The sequence below is a fragment of the Oryzias latipes genome, chromosome 14, assembly GCF_053564925.1.
Source record: "Oryzias latipes strain Hd-rR chromosome 14, Olatipes_Hd-rR_3.1".
Classification (NCBI taxonomy): Eukaryota; Metazoa; Chordata; class Actinopteri; order Beloniformes; family Adrianichthyidae; genus Oryzias; species Oryzias latipes.
The window spans coordinates 24,431,815-24,449,704 of NC_136250.1; the positions used below are offsets into that span (position 1 = coordinate 24,431,815).

The following is a 17,890-nucleotide window of genomic DNA, read 5'->3' on the forward strand; positions in this document are numbered from 1 at the left end:
TTTGATCACCTTAGTTTATTAACAGGAACACTTTGAGCACAATGCAGAACAAGAAGTTACTTCAAAAACTACAAAAGAGATTAAAAACACTCTCACACCCTCACATACGTACAAACTCACACAGTTACACACTAAGCATGCAGCATAAGTCCAGTTAATACAGAAGGACATTCACCAGAGAGCAGCTGATCAGCAGGATGAAACAGGAGCAGCAAAGTCTGACTGTCACCTGTCAGGAGGTCAACCAACGTATTTGATGCTGTGTCTAAATTCCAAGTTCAAATGCTGATGAGAAAAATGGTGGGAGGATCAGACAAACCACAACAATCTAGACTCCAACCTGGCAACCTGCAATGAAGGTGACCAACAGTCACCAACACTTGATCACTCACAGAGCGAGCTAACCCGAAGCTGAAATAAGACTGTACTGGAGCTCCACTGCAGCCAAAAAATGCATTTTAAACAAATAAAAACTGAAAGAACGAGGTACCGAACACAAGCGGCTGAAATGAGCTTCCTCTGTAGGGTGGCTGGGTGCTCCCTTAGAGATAGAGTAAGAAGCTCAGTCACCCACAGAGAGCTCGAAGTAGAACCGCTTTTCCTCCACATCCAAAGGAGCCAGTTGAGGTGGCTCAGGCATCTAGTCCGGATGCCTCCTGGACGCCTCCCTGGGGAGGCGACCCAGACATGTCCCACTAGCCACAGGCCCGGGGAAGACCCAGGACACGCTGGAGAGACTACATCTCTCGGCTGGCCTGGGAACACCTCGGGGTCCCCCCAGAGGAGCTGGAGGAAATGGCCGGGACGAGGGAAGTCTGGGCATCTTTGCTTAGACTGCTGCCCCCACGACCCGGTCCCGGATAAGCGGAGGAAGATGGATGGATGGATGGACAAACTGAAGCCGAAAGGAAAAGTAAGATCTGCTGAAGCTTCACTTAGTCTATAAAAGCTGAAATTGGGCTGAAAGGAACTGAATCTGAAATAAAGGTCAACTGGAACTAAAAATCCTCCCCATGCCACAAAACCTTTGTTTTAGTGCACTTTCATTGCTGTTAAGAGTCCAGCCTGGAAGAGGACAGGTTTGTTTTGGTAACACAAGCCAAAACTTAGTGAACGTCTGCCTGTGTGTGTCAACTATTTTAGTTTTATTTCATCACAACAATGGCGAAGATTGTGGAAATGGTATTGCTGCTCCTCAGTCTTTGGGTTTATTTTATTGCTGTTTAAAAAAAGAGTAGAAGATAATTGTGGGCAATTCTATTGGAAGAAACACCTAAGGGGACATATTAGAGCCCTGGGTGTTTATCTGGATATTATATTGTCTTGGTTGAGACGCATGTGATAAGAAATATGGGCAGGGCTTTGGCTTTACCACAAAGCTCTCAACATCCTTCGTCAACTGATTTGTTTAACCCTTGTGCTATTTTAGATGACCCCACCCTTACATTGACGTGTTCTTCCTACCATGACAAAGGTGGATAAAGGTGGAAAGATTTCATGTAATCCATGGACAACAGTGAAGACCACAAATCATTGAAGAAAAAAGGTTCAGAGCACTGTCTAGTGGGTCTAGATGACCCAAATCCCAATGTTAAAGTGTCAGGGATAGCACAAGGGTTACATCTTTTGCAAGACAGTAAATTATTTTATAAGTCACCCAGCTCCAGACAAAGTGGACAAAAGCCGATGATGCAGGTTAAAGTTTCCCATAAGGCATGCAATTATTCTTCCATAGTCAGCATTTTTAGCTGATCAATGTACAATGGTAAACGGTATCAACATCTTCAGTAACCTCACTATGATTTTGCCAGTTTAAGAATAACTCAGACTCACATGGATATGCCAGTAGAAATGAGAATTTAGCTGAAATAATAAAGGAAATGAAGCTGAATAGATACTAAAGCCTTAATGAAGCTGATTAACCCTAAAGCTTAAAGGAATTTCAACTGAATAGGCTAAAATGAAGCTGAAAAATAGCTGAAGCAGAACTGTAACTGAACGTAAATTGACCAGCTCAGTGGCCTTGAGGAAGAGTGTTCGCCCTGAGAATGGAAGGTTGTGAGTTCTAATCCACGGCTGAGTCATACTGATTACTCAAAAATGGGACCCAGTGCCTCCCTGGCTGACTCATCAGTAAGGGTTTGGTTTAGGGCCGGTAAACGACCAAACGGTACTACCTCATCAGCTTCTTAAACTAGCTGCTGACTCAGTCCCTCTGTTCCTCATACTACAGATGAAGTTCGACCTGCCCTCCTGTCCATCCTGCTGATGTGGAGCTGACTTCAGATCTGTAAAAACAGGAAGTCCCACCCATCTGCTGTTCACAGATAGGTGGGCAGCATCAGAACCATTGACCATTAGGTGACGGATGTCTGTCAAGCTGTGGGCTGGTTCTGTTAATACATAGCTTCTTCTTACTGTTGAAATGTGAATCTAGCAGTAGTTCTGTAGTTTCAAGCAAAACACTAAAATATTGTAAAAAAAAACTGACATCTGTTATCTCTCCAGCAGAGCGTCTAAACATCTCTCCAACAAATACTTTCAAATGTCGATAAAGTCTGAGTTTCTGCAGTAAAAATCCGAGTACTGTAAAAAAGAGCCGTTTGGTCTGGAGGTGTCGTGCGAGACCCGGCTCAGGTTTGTTTGTTCGTAAGAGACGTTTCATCCAACCCGATCAGGAAACCCAGTGTTTGGGATGATTGTCCTGAAGGGATCAAAGCATCTCGCTCCACCACAAGAAGCTAGATTTGGCACCTGCCTTGATTATAGACACGCTGCAGCCCTTATAGGGACAGGAGCCCAAACTTGGTCTGTGTCTGAGCTTCTTCATCAGCTTGCTCCTGAGCGGGGGCTCCAGACTCGTCCAAACCAGCAGGGGGCAGCACTAGCAGACACATTCAGCAGGAAGTAAAAAGCTTACAATCACACTGCATAAAGCCCAACATTCAAAAGCTCTGAAGGTACAAACGCAGAATATAGAGACTAATATCTTTATCAGAGTACAAAGTTTCTGCAGACAGTAAAAAGCCTGTTAAAGGTTCTGAGACAAACACAGCTGGTCAAAGGGGTGGAGCCCATATTTTGTTAGCTGGTGGCTAAACACACCCCAATGTCCCCAAGAGGGATTGCTAACAAAAACTGAAGAATCATAGCGAAGGCCCGAAATATGGTGAGCGCAAACCCAAACACAACACACAAAGTCAGCATGCAGCAAATCCTACGGTATATACAAAAGACGGCGCTGAAGAGGAAGAACGGACTCTCCAGGAAAACCCAAAGGAGAGCCTAGCTGTTGAAGACCAACCACGCCCACCCGAATCCACGCCGCTTGGAGACGCGCCGCTAACGTTCATTTAAAACTCCTGAAAAGCAACACCCCCCATCCCGCTCACACACAGGCATGCTGACATGAAGGAGCTACCCTGCTAAGGAAGAAAATAATAGATAAGTTTGCCCGTCTCTGTTGATGGGGGACCGCAGAGCTCAGGATTCCAGAACTGCAGGTGTCTCCTCGATACAGAAGCATTGGACCCAACTGACAGCAAGAGTTTCACCAGAGTCGTCCTCTTGACACAAACAGACCTGCAGAGTATGTTGTCAGAAGAACCATGGATTCCTTCGTATCATGCCACAGATTGTTTGGGTTTCCCCCTACCCAAAACCTTTATGTAGATCATATTTGACTCCTAAAGCTCAGTGTTACACCCCTGTACTCAGTTGTGCTTGAATGATGGAGCTCTTGTGATGGATTTTAGTCCGCATTTCTTCTTGTGTGTTTGTTTAAGGTCCTGCTGACCTGCAGATATCTAACATGTGCTTTTGCACAAGCCGTTTTCTTGGTCAACTTTGGTCCCTCTGAAATTTTGTCCATTTCCATGATGATGCCAGTCACAGGTGACAAGGAGATATGTTGCAGGGATTTTCTTTGTGTCGCTGATTTGAAACAGGAAGGGAGTCTGTTGGTTCTGGAGCTGTCCAGACAGCCAGCAGTGGATTTGGGAGCCATTTTCTCATCCCCCTCAGTTATAAAGAAAAAAACATTTCAGTTCGTTAGCTGGCTTTGTTGTCATGACACCTTGGTGGGGTGGGAGGGGTCAGCTAAAGTATAAACTGTTCATGGAAGATCGCAAGCAAGAGAGAGGTGGAAGCTTCTGGAGCTTCTGATGGAAGAGACGAGTTCTGTCACGCAGGGATGTCTGGGTGATGTCACGGATCACCTATCCACCTTTAGACTGTATGATCTCAGGATCACTGTAGATGTTCCTGCATCACCCAGAGACATCAAACGGCTGTTCTAGAAGATGAATGTTTCGTATGAACCCTTTCAGAGGCTCCAATCAAAGCTCGGGACAGGTTTTGCAGCTTTGGATTCTCCCAAAAGCAATGTTCAGATCATTTAACCAACCAAAAGTTCTGTAAGTGAATATCTCTCCTCCAAACATCCAGACTCTCTTCCACTGATCATCAGTTCTTTGAGCTCTGTGAAGGTCTGTCTGATTGTGAACATGAACATCTACAGAATGAGCAGGTTCAGGTTCCTGAAAGCCTGGAGATCTGCAGCTCAAAGGTCAAACACGTTTTTTGTTTTTGGCTGTTCCTCTGAAGAACATCAAATCTTCAACCCTCAGCTGACCTTTGTGGAAGAAATGGATGCTTATGGTCCATCCAGGAGTGGGCAGCTCCACACCTCCCAGTTCTTTTACAAACAATTGTGGTATTGCAGCCTCTGATTGGCTGGAAACACGTGATCCAGGTAATCAGCAGCAAACGGGGCAGGGAAAAGGGATAAAAAGCAGGTCAGTGGCCCTCGAGGACTTGTGCTGCCCACCCCTGATCTAAAATATGTTGGGTTACCATGGCAACTGTTGTTAGAGCATAATGACATAGATAGACATGATTGGTTGGTGATGAGCTTCAGCTGCAGGAAACCTGGAATCACCTCGATCAGGATGTTATTGATGCAAATCTTGGAGGTGAGCTTAGGAGCACTGTTAATGATGAAGATGAGAGAACATGAAGGTAAACTCCTTGTAGTAGTGAACTCCTTAAAGTAGTGTGACCTCCACAACATGCTGGGGACAAAGAGGTTCGGACCACAGGAGGGCTGCAGTGTAGCACCAGTCCTGTACGAGGTACGAGGTTTCCAACATAAACATGACCTGTGCTGTGCAGCTAAACTACACCAAGGGAGCTGATTGGCTGTGTGTAGAGGGTTATTGTTGAGAGGAGAAAGCGGATTGGTTAATTGGATGTGATGTGGTTCATTGCAGGAAGAGTCTGATTTTCCAGCCCAGTAATCTCCTCCTCCAACTGCTCAAACAAAATCCTTAACTGTTGGTATCAGATGTCTGGCCTGTTGCCAAAGCAACGGCGGCCCATCAAAGACCCGCCCACTTTGGACTGGAGTTAGCTGGAAGGATAAAAGAGATATCAAACTAAAAACCATGAAAGATACTTATCCATTTTGAACACAGAAATGTAATGTGGGGAGCTGCAGTGCCCCCTGCTTTGTGGCGGGTCAGCACCGTTAGGATGGAAACAAGATACTCGTCGGACACAACTGGACTGTGATTTACTTGTTGAGTGTGGAGGCGGAGCCAGAGCGATGGAAGTGGACAATCTGCCACTTGCCATCCCGGCGATGCCACACCCTGGTCTCCTCTGACTGGGCGGTGCGAGGCGTGCCATTGTTGTCGATATACTGCGTCACCCTGATGTAGGCAATGCAGGCGGCCTCGTCGCCCACCAGATGGATGTGGGGGTTCAGAATGGTGGTGTGCACTGGCTTGCTGTTCTTTGACCACACTATGACAGAAACATACAGCTACTTAGGTGAACAATCAGAATCTTGCAACTCACAGCCAGGCAGAAAGTCTGAATCAGCTCACAGTTTTCAAAGTAAAAGCGGTGGAAGTCCAGGCCTTCAACAAGATTCCCCAACGCTTCCGGCTCAAACGCAGTCACTGCTGGGTCACACATTTTACTGTAGCAATGAGGACAAAAAAATCAAATAAAGATTGAACTGAATGGAAGAGAGAAAATACACCTTAAACAAGCTGTCAGAGATGTTTAGAGTAAGCATCAGAATGTACTCATCACATACGTATAGCTCTCAAAGTCTCCGTTGCTGATGGCCTCAATGAGCTGCTCAGTCACTTTGATGATGTCCTGCTTTTTCACTGAGACGTGCACAAACAAAGATGTGAAAGACATGCACGCACGCACACACACAAACATATGTTAAGATCACTGTGGATGCATCATCAGCTGCGTCATTTGATGCCCCTCAGGTCTTGGTGAACTCACCTCTAGTGTCTTCATCTTCAATTGTAGTGTTGGTGCTCTCAGAAGACTCCTGTAAAAACAATGAAAAACCTTTGATGAAACAGCACAACAATGGCAGCAAAGACACAACAATGACAACACTGAAACATTCAGCCAGCTGTGTGTCTTCTCTAAAGGTGCAGTATTCATCTTATGGGTTACTGATGGGTGGGTTTGAGTTCAAGCACTAAAATGTGTGGAAGCTTTAACAGGGACTCAAACTGCAGACATATTGTGTGTAGACTGTTGTTCAGTCCATTATCCACTGTCAACAATCCATAACTCAGTAATCTATGATCGACCATCCACAGGTCTGTCCATAATCCATCATGCATGATCTATAAATCTATATCATGCTCCAGTATCAGTTATCCATAATTCATGATCTGGTCCAAACTGCATGATCTGGAATCTATGATCAATTCCATCAATTTACAACCCATCATGTACGATCCAACAGTGCACGTGCCTTTGGCAAGATAGTGAACCCCACATTGGTCCTGGTAGTCATAGGTTGGTACCAGCGCTAGGCAACAGAGCCTAGAGTGTGTGAATGTGTGTGTGAATGGGTGAATAGGACTATGACTCTAAAGCATATAAAAACATCATTGTATGTATTTTATTGCAGTGTTGTTAGTGTTTATAATCCAATTAAACAATGAGGATTGATAAGCCTGATTTTAAATGTGTTAATCCGGAAGTATGAGTGAGTCCTAATGCTCTCATATGGAAAGGCAAAAATAGAAAAACACAACTGATGGTAAGTAATAGATCCTCTGTTGAGACTAAAAACAGCTGCTATCTTGCATCCGCTCTGATAAAGGGCGGGTGGCAGTTTAGCTCAGGCGGTAGAGCGGGTCGTCTAACAGCCGAAGGGTTGGCGGATCAATTCGAGCTGTCTGCAGCTCACCACTCCCCCCAGGGGATGGGTTAAAATGCGGAGAAAAATTTCCTCATTGTTGAATAAATGAAAGTAAAATAAATAAAATAAAAAAAGAAGGTAGAGTTATCGCTCTGTCTGTTGGCTCTGGAGGATATTTATCTAATTTTTCCTTTTTGGAAATGAGATCAAAGAAGACATTTTCCCAGAAGTCTTGATGTTTGTTTAGAATAATTTCAGTGAAGTTAAGTTGTATTGTTGTGTTACTGTGTGCACAGACATAGGTACAAACACTCTGACACACAATGTTGATCCAGCACTTACCTTCACTCCATCAGCCTTCTTGTTGCTTCCACTTTTTCCCCCTGAACGAGGGATAAGGATTAAAAGACAGAGAAGCACTAGAGTCAGAAAGAAAGGAACAAATGCAGAGAAGAAGAGCGACGGCATCACACTGACAGCTGCTGCCTTTGAGCATCCAGCAAACCTCAGAGAATAGAACCAGCAGCAGGTAGCGCACAAGCAACAGTTTCAGCTTTGGCTGCAGATGGACAAGGGGAGTTCCCAGAGCAGCATGTGGGTCTATGAGACTGACGGCCAAATTTAGGATTGACTCCGGGGCTGAGGAGCACATTCCTGAGCGGGCATGGCTGCGACACACGTCGTCCCCTCTGATGAGCTGTGTAGTGTTGAGTTCTGCAGCAATCTTCCTTTGATTATGGCCAAGTTTAAACCAATTCGGATCTAATCTTGATTCTCAGTCCAGTTCTGGACCTGTGCATTCAGACTCCTGCAGGTATTTCTAGATGGCATGAAGACAATGTACTCAGGTGTCTGGGTGTAGGACCAAAGGGGATGCCACTGAGCATGTGCAGGGGCCAGATAGGGTTTCTCAGTGGACACACAAACAGTCAGTGTGGGAGGGTTTCCCTGTTATTTTTGGATTGGGGATGCAGCAGCTGCATACCAAACACACACACACACACAAAGAGCCCTGACCTGTTAATCAAGTGTAAGCTGCCAGCTGATTGGTTGATTTATTTCCCTAAATTTATGCTACTGAAACAGTAAGTCAAAGGGCAGATGTCACATAGCTCAGGTCATGTCATCCTCAATTCCCTCAAGTCACTAACTCCCTTATTATTCTAGATCATGCCCCCCACCCCGCCCAACTCTCTCAGGTAATATGACCATTGATTTCCTCAGGTTATATAACCAGCCCCTGATCCCCTCAGGTCATTTGATCCACTGACTCTCTTAAGCTATGTCACCACACTCTCATGTCAATTGAGCACCAACTCTCTCAAATCACCTGACTCTCTTAGGTTACGTGACCAGCTTTACTTCAGATGCTAAAGTTCTTGGTTTGTTCTGTTGTTGTTGTTTTTTAGTTCAAAAAGTAGTCTTAAGCCTTGGTCACATGCTTCTGTGTGGGAGTTGAGCCGTACATGTGCTGTTGAAGTTCTTTGTGGTTTGTGGAGGCCCATGAGCTTCACGAGTGCCGTGATCTTAAAAATTTTGTATGGGGACACCTGCATGTCCCCTGCTGTGGTTTGCCCATTTTATCCATCTGTAAGGGCAGATTTATTTGTATTGAAATACGTTAATAATCTACATATGTTTTGAAGATATTCATGTTAATCTGATACAGTTCACAGACTGTAAAATGTATTAGTGAAATAATAAACCAATGAGATTGTTAGCACCATACAGTGTTACACGGTTTCTCAATTGGAGACACGCCAACAAAAAGTGCAGATCAGTATGTTCTGCCTCTCCTGGAAGAAGTTTGAGTTTGGCCACTAGGTGGAGCTCGCGCTATAGCATTAAACTTTATTCCAGAAGACTGAGCAAAAAGCAGTGCTTTAGATCACAAATGGTTATTTAAAAAAAAATGTTTTCTTAAAAGAGTTTGGAAAATTCAACAATGTGCGTCTAGGTCGAATGAGCGTTAGCATTAGCCTTCCTATGAGAAACTCCATTATCCATTAGCATTAAGCTACAACCTGTCACTCGCATCATGCCCTGTACAGGTTTGCCTATGTTCATATCCACTCATAAGGGCAGTTGTGATGAAGGCCTTAGGAACTGTCTGACTTTAACCCAACCTGGTCAGAAACCGGTGACTTGTGGTCTTTCAACTGGATCACATATGTTGACAGGCTGAGACCAACAACTTACCAGAGAAATTTCTGGTTGCCAGCATGGTGGTCAAGATGGCCCCCTTAGAGATGAAGGAAGAAGAGAAAGGGGGACAAAGGAAACAAAGAAAAAAGGAAGAAGGGGAGGAAGGAAAGAAGCAGTGAGAATGGAGAGAATTGAAAATGAGTTGCAAAGAAAACAAAAAAAAACTGGGAGATGAATCTTTATCATGTTCATATCATACTGTATCTTCAAACACCTGAGACACTAAAGTGCTGCCATGACGGAAAGTCGATTCATGCTTCTTGCACTGAACAGGTACTATCCTCAACCTGATCAGTGCAGGATTTCCAGCAGAAAAACAGGACGTCCATTCAGTCCAAATCCATACAACAAGGAAAAAGGTTTTATTATGGCCTGCATAAGTGACCAATCTAAATGGAAAATTTCTGTGTAATCCCTTGCATTCAGAAACAAATTAATTCAACCATTCATCAATTCAACCGTGCAAAATGACACCCATCTGGAACAACCCAGACATCCTCATAAACAAAAAGATTATCCACTTCCCAGCTTGGCAAGCAGGGGGCATAAAACAACTAGAGCACATAATTATTGATAGAAGATTCATAACTCCCCAGGAACTTCAAGACAAACATGGAATATATAACTTCTTGGAATATCAGCAACTTAAATCAATTATTACTAAAAAGTTTAAATACAGAGACAACGATTTAAAGCTACCAGATGTAGTTACCACTCTGATCAATTTCACAATGAATAAAACTCTCTCCAAAATATACAAACTTTTATGTAACTTAGATAATAATATTTCACTTCCGACAACAAAATGGGATGCGGATTTGAGCATCAGCACAGATGAAAGCTTTTGGTCAGAACTTTGTCTAAACACCTTTAAACTGACAAAAAGTCCAAATCTGCAGCTAATCCATTTCAAAACTCTTCACAGAATTTACTACACTGGACAGAGGATGTTCAAGATGGGTCTCAGTAACTCAGACATTTGTCAGCACTGTGACAGTAATCTACCCGACAATTACATGCATGCACTGTGGTTCTGCACGCCTGTCCAGGCTCTCTGGCAGCAGGTATGTGCCGATCTATCAGTCTGGCTTAAGGTTTCAATCACAGCTTCACCGTCACTTTGTGTGCTTGGTGACATGAGTGCCATCGATGTAGAAGGAGGATTAGGCTCTATCATTTTCATAACTCTTTGCATTGCTAAAAAAACTATTTTAATAAATTGGAAAAGCAAGAAAAATATAAATATAAGTCAACACAGAAATCTGCTGCTTGATCATATCAGCTTGGAAAAAATGTCAGCCCAAGGTTCAAGTAACTTTGAAAGAACTCAGTCTCTCTGGTCTCCCATAGCTAACTCCGTGACTTAGGGGGTGGGGGGGGCCTGGTCGTCGCCGCTCCTTGCCCTTCTGCCGTGGGCTGGGGTGGGGGTCGGGGCCTCCGGTGCCTGGCGGGGGGTGGTGGGGGCTCCGTTGGTCGGGGGGTCGGGTCCGGCGCCTGGGTTGGGCGGGCTGGGGCGCTGCGTGGTCCTCTGGGCTTGGGTGTGGGGGTGCGTGGTGGGGGGGTGGGGTGGTGGTCTGGCTTGGCTTGGGGGGGTGGTCCCTTTGCCTGTGCTGGGGGGGGTTGGCAGGGGGCGCTGCTCGGGGGGGGGCCCAGCGGCGCTGGATGGGCTTCCCACCTACACCTGGGGCTGGGATCGGCCCTTCCCTGGCTCTGGGGCGGGACGGGACAGCCCTCTTGGGGCCCCCGGTCGCTCTGGGTGTCATCCGCTTTGGCTGCGGGGTCTGGGGGGTGGTGGGGTGGGGGGTCTTGTCGGCCCTGCCTTGTGGGGGGGCATTCTGGGGGAGGGGGGGGGGGGGCTCTATTGGTACGGGGCAGGGGGGGTTGACGGGTCGGGGTCTCCGCTGAGGCCATCGGCGGTTTCCCCGGCCGGTCGGCTGCCTCGGTCCCGTCGAGGCCTGACCAGAGCTCTTCCAGGGCCGGCGTTTGGGGGTGGGGGCCTGGGCTTGCTCCTGGGGGGGGCCGACGCTTTCTGGCTCCTCTCTCTCTGTGTGGGGGGGGGTGGTGCTGGGCCTGGGGTGTCGGCGCCTCCGGGGGTGGGGCCCCTGGGCTGGGTGGGCCTGGCCCCCTTGCTGGGGGGGGGGGGGGGGGGGGGCAGCTGTCTGACCACCGGGGGACAGTCTACCAGCTGTCCCCAACTTACCCCCTTCCTCATATAACCTCATAATAGGGTGAGGGGGTGGGGGGCTTAGCCTGCGATGAGCCTTGGGGGGGGGGGTTTACTAGGCAGTGGCCCCCCTCCCATGGTTGCCGTATGGAGTGGGCCCCCCCTCTTTCGGTTTTATTTGCACCTTAGACATGTAGGGCCCTTGGTAGGGGGGGTGCTTGGACATCACTGCCAGCAAGCAGCGGATGTCCTCCTGGCACCCTACCCGCCAATTTTAACCACACCTTAGACATTTAGGGTCCCTTGGTGGGGAGGGTGAGGGGACGTCACTGTGAGTAATCAGGAGATGTCCCCTCAGTGCCCTACCCGCCAATTTTAACTGCACCCCCCTTAGCACACACACCCCTCCCCCCTCAATATATACATTCCAACATAAACACACACACATGCACACACACACCCTCTCAAACACACATACACGCACACACATTTTGCAAGGAAGGTGGGACCTAGGACCATCTGTCCCCTGCCTCTTCCCTGGTGGGGGGTACGGGCCCCTTTGCAACGGCGGCCGTGTCCCCGGGGTGCCGGCTTCCTGTGCCCGGCGGTGCTCTCTCCGCGCGGCGGGGGGGTTCACATTACATCTGAGCCGGGAGTGTTCGTGTCCCTGGGGGGTGGGTTCTGGTCCTTGCTCCTGGGCGCTGGGCCCCGCCATATTTCCAACTGTGGCCGAGCCTGGTCGGGCCATATTTACAACACCCCTTGTGGGCCCTCTTTTTTTTCCCCGGGGTTCCCCCCCTCTTGGGCGGGGGCGGCGGGCCCCTGCCCTGCTCCTCCCTGGACCGGCCGCGGGCCGGGCGGATGGCTGCCTGGAGCGCGGAGCGGGTCTCCCTTGGGGGGTCCTGGCTCGTACCTGGGGTTGGGGCGGGGGGATGCCCGGAACTCCTGGGTGGTGGTGGGGTGCCCGTCTGGGGCTGTGGGCGTCCGTCTCCGGTGGGGCCCTGCGTTGGGTTCTCCCGGCGCGGCGGGGGGGCTGCTCTCCTGGTTGGGCTGGGGCGGCGCTCTCTCTCCCTCCGTGCTTCCCTGCTCTCTGGCTCTGGGGGCCTTGCGGCGGTCCTGCTGGCCCTGGCCTGGGTGGCGGGCTTGGTCGCCCGGGCGGCGGTTGTTCCCTGCCGGTTCCCGTGTGGCGTTGGGGGGATTCCGGCTGCCGCTGCTGCTGCGGTGGGGGTCTTGGGGTGGGGATGGCTGGGCACTCTCCCTCCTTCTTTCCACGTTCCACCATCCATTTTAGAAGAACATAAACACTCACCTGAGCACAGGTGTTAGCTCACCTTTGCACTTACAGTTTGCATGACTGAATGACTGAAATATTTCACACTAGTTGGTTTTAAGGCATAAGTATGCGTGTGAACACTATCTGTTTTGTATATATGTCGACAGGTGGACATTTTTTGCAGCTAGCAGGTGTGTTTATAACATTTGAGTGTGTGTGTGGACAGGCTCCGCCCTTATTGTACTACATTTGAACGTTACCATAATGATTAACAACCAGTAAACTTGTTGCTTTATGCTGCTTCATGGTCTTATCCCCCTTCCCCTCCTCTTATCACCCCCTACCCCCCCTCTCTCTATCGTCCCTCTCTCTTCTTCCCCTCTTTCCTTTTCCGTCCGGTCCAACACCAAAGATTTTCAGACATGATTGAAATTAATAAAGTCTGGCCTCAATTACAAAAGGGGTTTATCCAGACATACCTTTGGTTTGTCTGAAGATTAATAACCCCTCTTGTTAAAGTAAAATCTGTCCAACACAAGAGGCCCTCAGCTCTCATCTGTCTGCCCAGCTGTTGGACAGGACAAGTTAAAAGAAAAAAAAAAAAAAAAAAAAAAAAAAGAAACAAATTAATTAAAATTCCATCTGACAGGAAAAAACCCTAAAACACAAACATTGGAATAGGTATTTTAGGTCAAAGAGACAATTACTGTAACAACACCAGGTGAAAGGTGAGAAAAAACACGCGGTTCATCCTAAATCAACCCCCTCGCTCTGTGTCTATAGTAACATAACTAGCAGCATGGCTCCGGGTCACCTGTGTTAACCTAAACTTAATGAAAAAAGAATAATTTTGATGCAGAAAAGCTTTAACAAATTTTATCTTCTACCAAATTTTATTCAAACTTTGGGTGCAGGATTTTAGACCAGTTGGTGGCTTTTTAGAGAGGTTTAAGAACACCCTAATAGTAGAGAGTTACAGCAGTTTACTTTTCAAGAAACACATGAATGAACTATTTTCTCTGTGCTATTCTGAGACAGTATGTTCCTGAACGAATAAATATTACAGAGATGATAGAAGAACAACAACGGCTCCAAATTACTCCCATCCAATGTGATGGTAATGTTACCAAGTGAATCCTTGAAGAGCTCGGGTCCAAGAACAACAAACTCTGCTTTTTTGTATTTAGAAAAAGAAAAATAGAATTCACCCAAGCCTTTAAACCTGCAAGAAGTGCAAGTCTTGTAAACTGATAGACATCTCCTGGTTCATGTGTAAATTTTAGTTTCATCAGGAAAACAATAGAAATGTATGCTATATTGCCCAATATTGCTACTTTGTCACATGCACCGGTATAGACATTCACCTGAAGACATGCTGCAGGATTTTGTGTTGTTCATCTCTTAAGAGGAGCGCAGGCATGTCTCGCCTTAAGCGACATCATGAAAAATGGAACGTACAATTGTCATGCGTGAGTTTATTGTATCGTGAAGTATTTTTAAAAATAATGGAAGCTAGAAAACACTTACGCCGTACAGGCGAGGCTGTCATTCGCCACCCTTACACGACTGTATAAAGCACACATAGTGTTGTACACGTGATACATAAATGTCAGCATGATGCTCGTAGGATGTCCACAAACCCATGCTGTGATTGTCTAATTTTCTTATTTCTAACAAAGCTAGGTTGCAAGCAAGGGACAGGCAAAGGGCATGCATCAAGCATGCAAGGGACACGCAAAGAGCACACACTTAAGACTTGAATAACACTAATGAGCTGCCTGCACAAAAATTTGCATGAGCATTTTTAACAAGGAAGCAATGATCCTAAAATTTCGTGCGGGGACACCTGCGTGCCCTCCTGAGGTTTGCCCATTTCTCGGCCCTCAGACTTTGTGTATCCACCTGTAAGGGCAGTTGTGACAAAGGCAACAATGGAAGCAAGTTTCAACTGAACAAGACTGGAGCAAGCACAGAGCCCTGTGGAACACCATGACTGTCTGTCAAGTCAGGAAGACTTATCCTTTACAGCACATGTGTCAAACTCAAGGCCCGCGAGCCAAATGTGGCCCGCCACGTCATTTTATGTGGCCCGTGAGGGCATAAAAGTTTTTAATTTCTTAAAATAAAATCAGATTGGGCAACTATACATTAGGACTCAAACACTGTCATTACAACCTAACCTGACAGAATCAAATTGAAAAGGATTTATGCTAGAATAACAAGCGAATATTTGTTTTCTATGCAACTGTAATTGTCACTTTAAAAAGTTATAAAAAATAAAAAATGAGTTATTTAACATTAAGGAGTAGTTATATTTATTTTTCATTTCCTTTTGTTACATGTTTAATTTATATCTGGCCCTTTGAGGACAGTCACTATGCTGATGTGGCCCTCAGTGAAAATGAGTTTGACATTCCCGACTTTACATGAACAAACTGAAATCTATTACATGGATACTACTTTAAGCAGCTCAAAGTAGATCTTGTAGTACTAACAACAAGAAAAATGAAGAGTATGAATTGTCAACTATATATGAGAACTGGACTGAGTGACCCCTCGTTTGAACAGGAAGTACCTGCTGGCTCCAAGAAGCCAAAATCCCAAACACTTGTATAGAGAAATAAACAGCTGTTAGTCATTTTATTTGTCACAAAAACCAGCTACCTTTCTTTTCTAAAGTGTAAGTTATTGAAGTTATAGACTGAAAAATCAGATTTACATTAAAAGTATGTGGTCTTGCATTGAATGTTTGAAAAGGTTTGATTGACAGATTCTTCTGATCTTTTAATTGGTAGGGGTGTGGACTTACAACAAGCTCACTCCTGACTGGCGAAAAACGTCACCACAAAAACGTTGACTCAGATCCATCACTGCTTAATATTACTGGACGTAAAATACATTAATACATTATTTAGTGACATGACAGTGGCAGGTGTTTCACTGCACGATGACAACTGCTATCAGATTGCAATTCTATTTTCTTCTCAAGAATCCTCCAAGAAACATCTTTAAGACTCACACAAGGCCATATTTCATGTTAAGCAGTTCAGAAGAAACATTTAAGCCAAAAAGAATGAAGAAACTTTGCCAAACGCTTAAAAAATTAACTGAGTAAGAATTGAAAAGATTGATGCAATTAATTGAGCTGAGAATTAACCAGGTTACAGGTAACTATTCTCACAGTCTGAGCTGATGGAGGTGAAGTCTGGCACAACACAATGTGTTGTTTGAAAATGCAAAATTCAAGGATGTCAATAAAGAAAAAAAGATTCAGCCAGGAGCTGTTTTTGCTTTTAATGGTCCTGTGTGTCCTGCGTGAGGTGTTTTAGGTGTATTTCTTTTTCAGATTTAACACCTTCTTTGTAAATCAGAGAGAGAACTGAAACATTCCCACCACCCACTCTATCCACCAGACCTTTTAATCCTGAACAGCTTGGTATTTTCCTTTAAGAATTACCAGAGCTGGAAGTTGACAACATTAGACAACATCATGATCATCATCATCAAGGCTCCTGAAGTAGAGGCAATGCCCCTTTCTGGTGCGTAGAGCCGGCCAGGAAAACCAGGGTTTTCTTTCCATTGTGATCGGTCATGTGCGAGAAGCTCAGACCTTCATAGCAACCCCATTGACTTTCATTTTAAATAGATGACAGTAACTCCAGGGCCATTGAGGTTCCTCTTAAATAAGTGCCTTTTGAAAAATGTTCTCACAAGGGGAATTAATGTCTGCAACAGTTTTCATGTATCCGTCAAGGATTATCCCACTTTACAAACTTTCAAACCTCCCTCAAACAACAACTCAAAGCAAATCAGTGTTACAATCACTGACCACTAAGCTTTTAAATCTGCAAACAATTAACAGTTTTCTATAATTTTTATTGAAATATGTTTCCAGGAATAATTATAACTAAGTTTTATCTGCTACGAAATTGGCAATAAGATTCAGCAGTTTTGATATAATTTGGAAAATTTACATTTCTTGTTGTGCTAATATGCATCCAATAATATGCACTGTCTCTATCAAAAAATTGAAACCAAAATGCTTATCTGTGCATCATAATAATTATTGCAAGGTTTTTGGACCATAAGGAACATTTTAAATCCTGTAGTTTTCTAAAAAGAAATCAAAAGTGTTTGTTCCCTATGTATGAATTCTGGTTGTGTTTACTGACCTGGAACCAATTTTCTGTGGTACTCAATGCACAAAATCAGTCAAAATGTTTCAGTACAACTTTAGTAAACTACAAAGCTACACCGCTTGATGGCTTGTCGAAGCATTATGGGTACTGTAGTCAGTAACCTGTCAGGGTGATATGTGCTGTACTTCAACATAATAAACTGAAAAATAAGAGTACTGTTTGTATTTTTGGTGTTACAAATGAGCAATGTTGAGTTATTGTGAATTAAGTTTGACTTAAAAGACTAGAGCTAATTATTGCAGATACAAGAAATGAAGAACAACACAGTTCACTAAAAAAAAAAAAACTCCCCATCAACCCCTCGAACCAATCACCTGCCTCTTGGCATGCATTGTGGGTAGTGTAGTCATATCTATCTGTGACATATGGTCCGAATAACACTTTTACGTGATGCATCCACGGCTTCGGCTGCTTCCAGACAGCCACCCACCCGGCCTAATCTCCTAGCTGCGTGGGAGTTTGTGGGGGTCTGCTAGCAGGACCAGTCATGCTAGAAGAGAATGCACTGACTTATGGGGGTCTGACAATCTGCTGCTTGGCTCTCAACAGCCCTGAGCTTTCAATATGACAGTGGCTGGCTTAACTTCAAGACTAACATGGTTAAAGAAACGGCTCATCATTCCTCTGTCAGAACAATTCACAGCACTGATGACCATGAACACACCTATCTTCTTTTTGTCAAATCTAAAATACTAAATTATCTGACTTCATAACACTCAAGACAGTTCCATTTCCGTACAAAATAAGCCATAACTTGCTTCCAAATCACTTCCAAAAGTGTTTTTGAAAGCCAAGGAGGATACGGGTTCAGGGTAACATTGAATTTCAAAACAGTTAAAATTTGAACAGCATTAAAAAGATTT

At 45.2% G+C, this 17,890-nt stretch overlaps 1 protein-coding gene across 1 annotated transcript in view; it reads right to left on the reverse strand.

Moving 5' to 3' along the window:
* The window catches only part of camk2a (calcium/calmodulin-dependent protein kinase II alpha), a 36,128-nt gene continuing 18,238 nt past the window's right edge, over nucleotides 1-17,890 (reverse strand). Inside the window, exons 12-18 of the mRNA XM_011483824.4 lie at nucleotides 9,386-9,428; nucleotides 7,529-7,569; nucleotides 6,307-6,355; nucleotides 6,104-6,179; nucleotides 5,889-5,983; nucleotides 5,577-5,805; nucleotides 1-5,410 (exon numbers count right to left, since the gene is read on the reverse strand). Of these exons, the coding sequence (XP_011482126.1) occupies nucleotides 5,407-5,410; nucleotides 5,577-5,805; nucleotides 5,889-5,983; nucleotides 6,104-6,179; nucleotides 6,307-6,355; nucleotides 7,529-7,569; nucleotides 9,386-9,428 (537 nt within the window). The 3' untranslated portion in view covers nucleotides 1-5,406. The remainder of the gene's footprint in view (nucleotides 5,411-5,576; nucleotides 5,806-5,888; nucleotides 5,984-6,103; nucleotides 6,180-6,306; nucleotides 6,356-7,528; nucleotides 7,570-9,385; nucleotides 9,429-17,890) is intronic.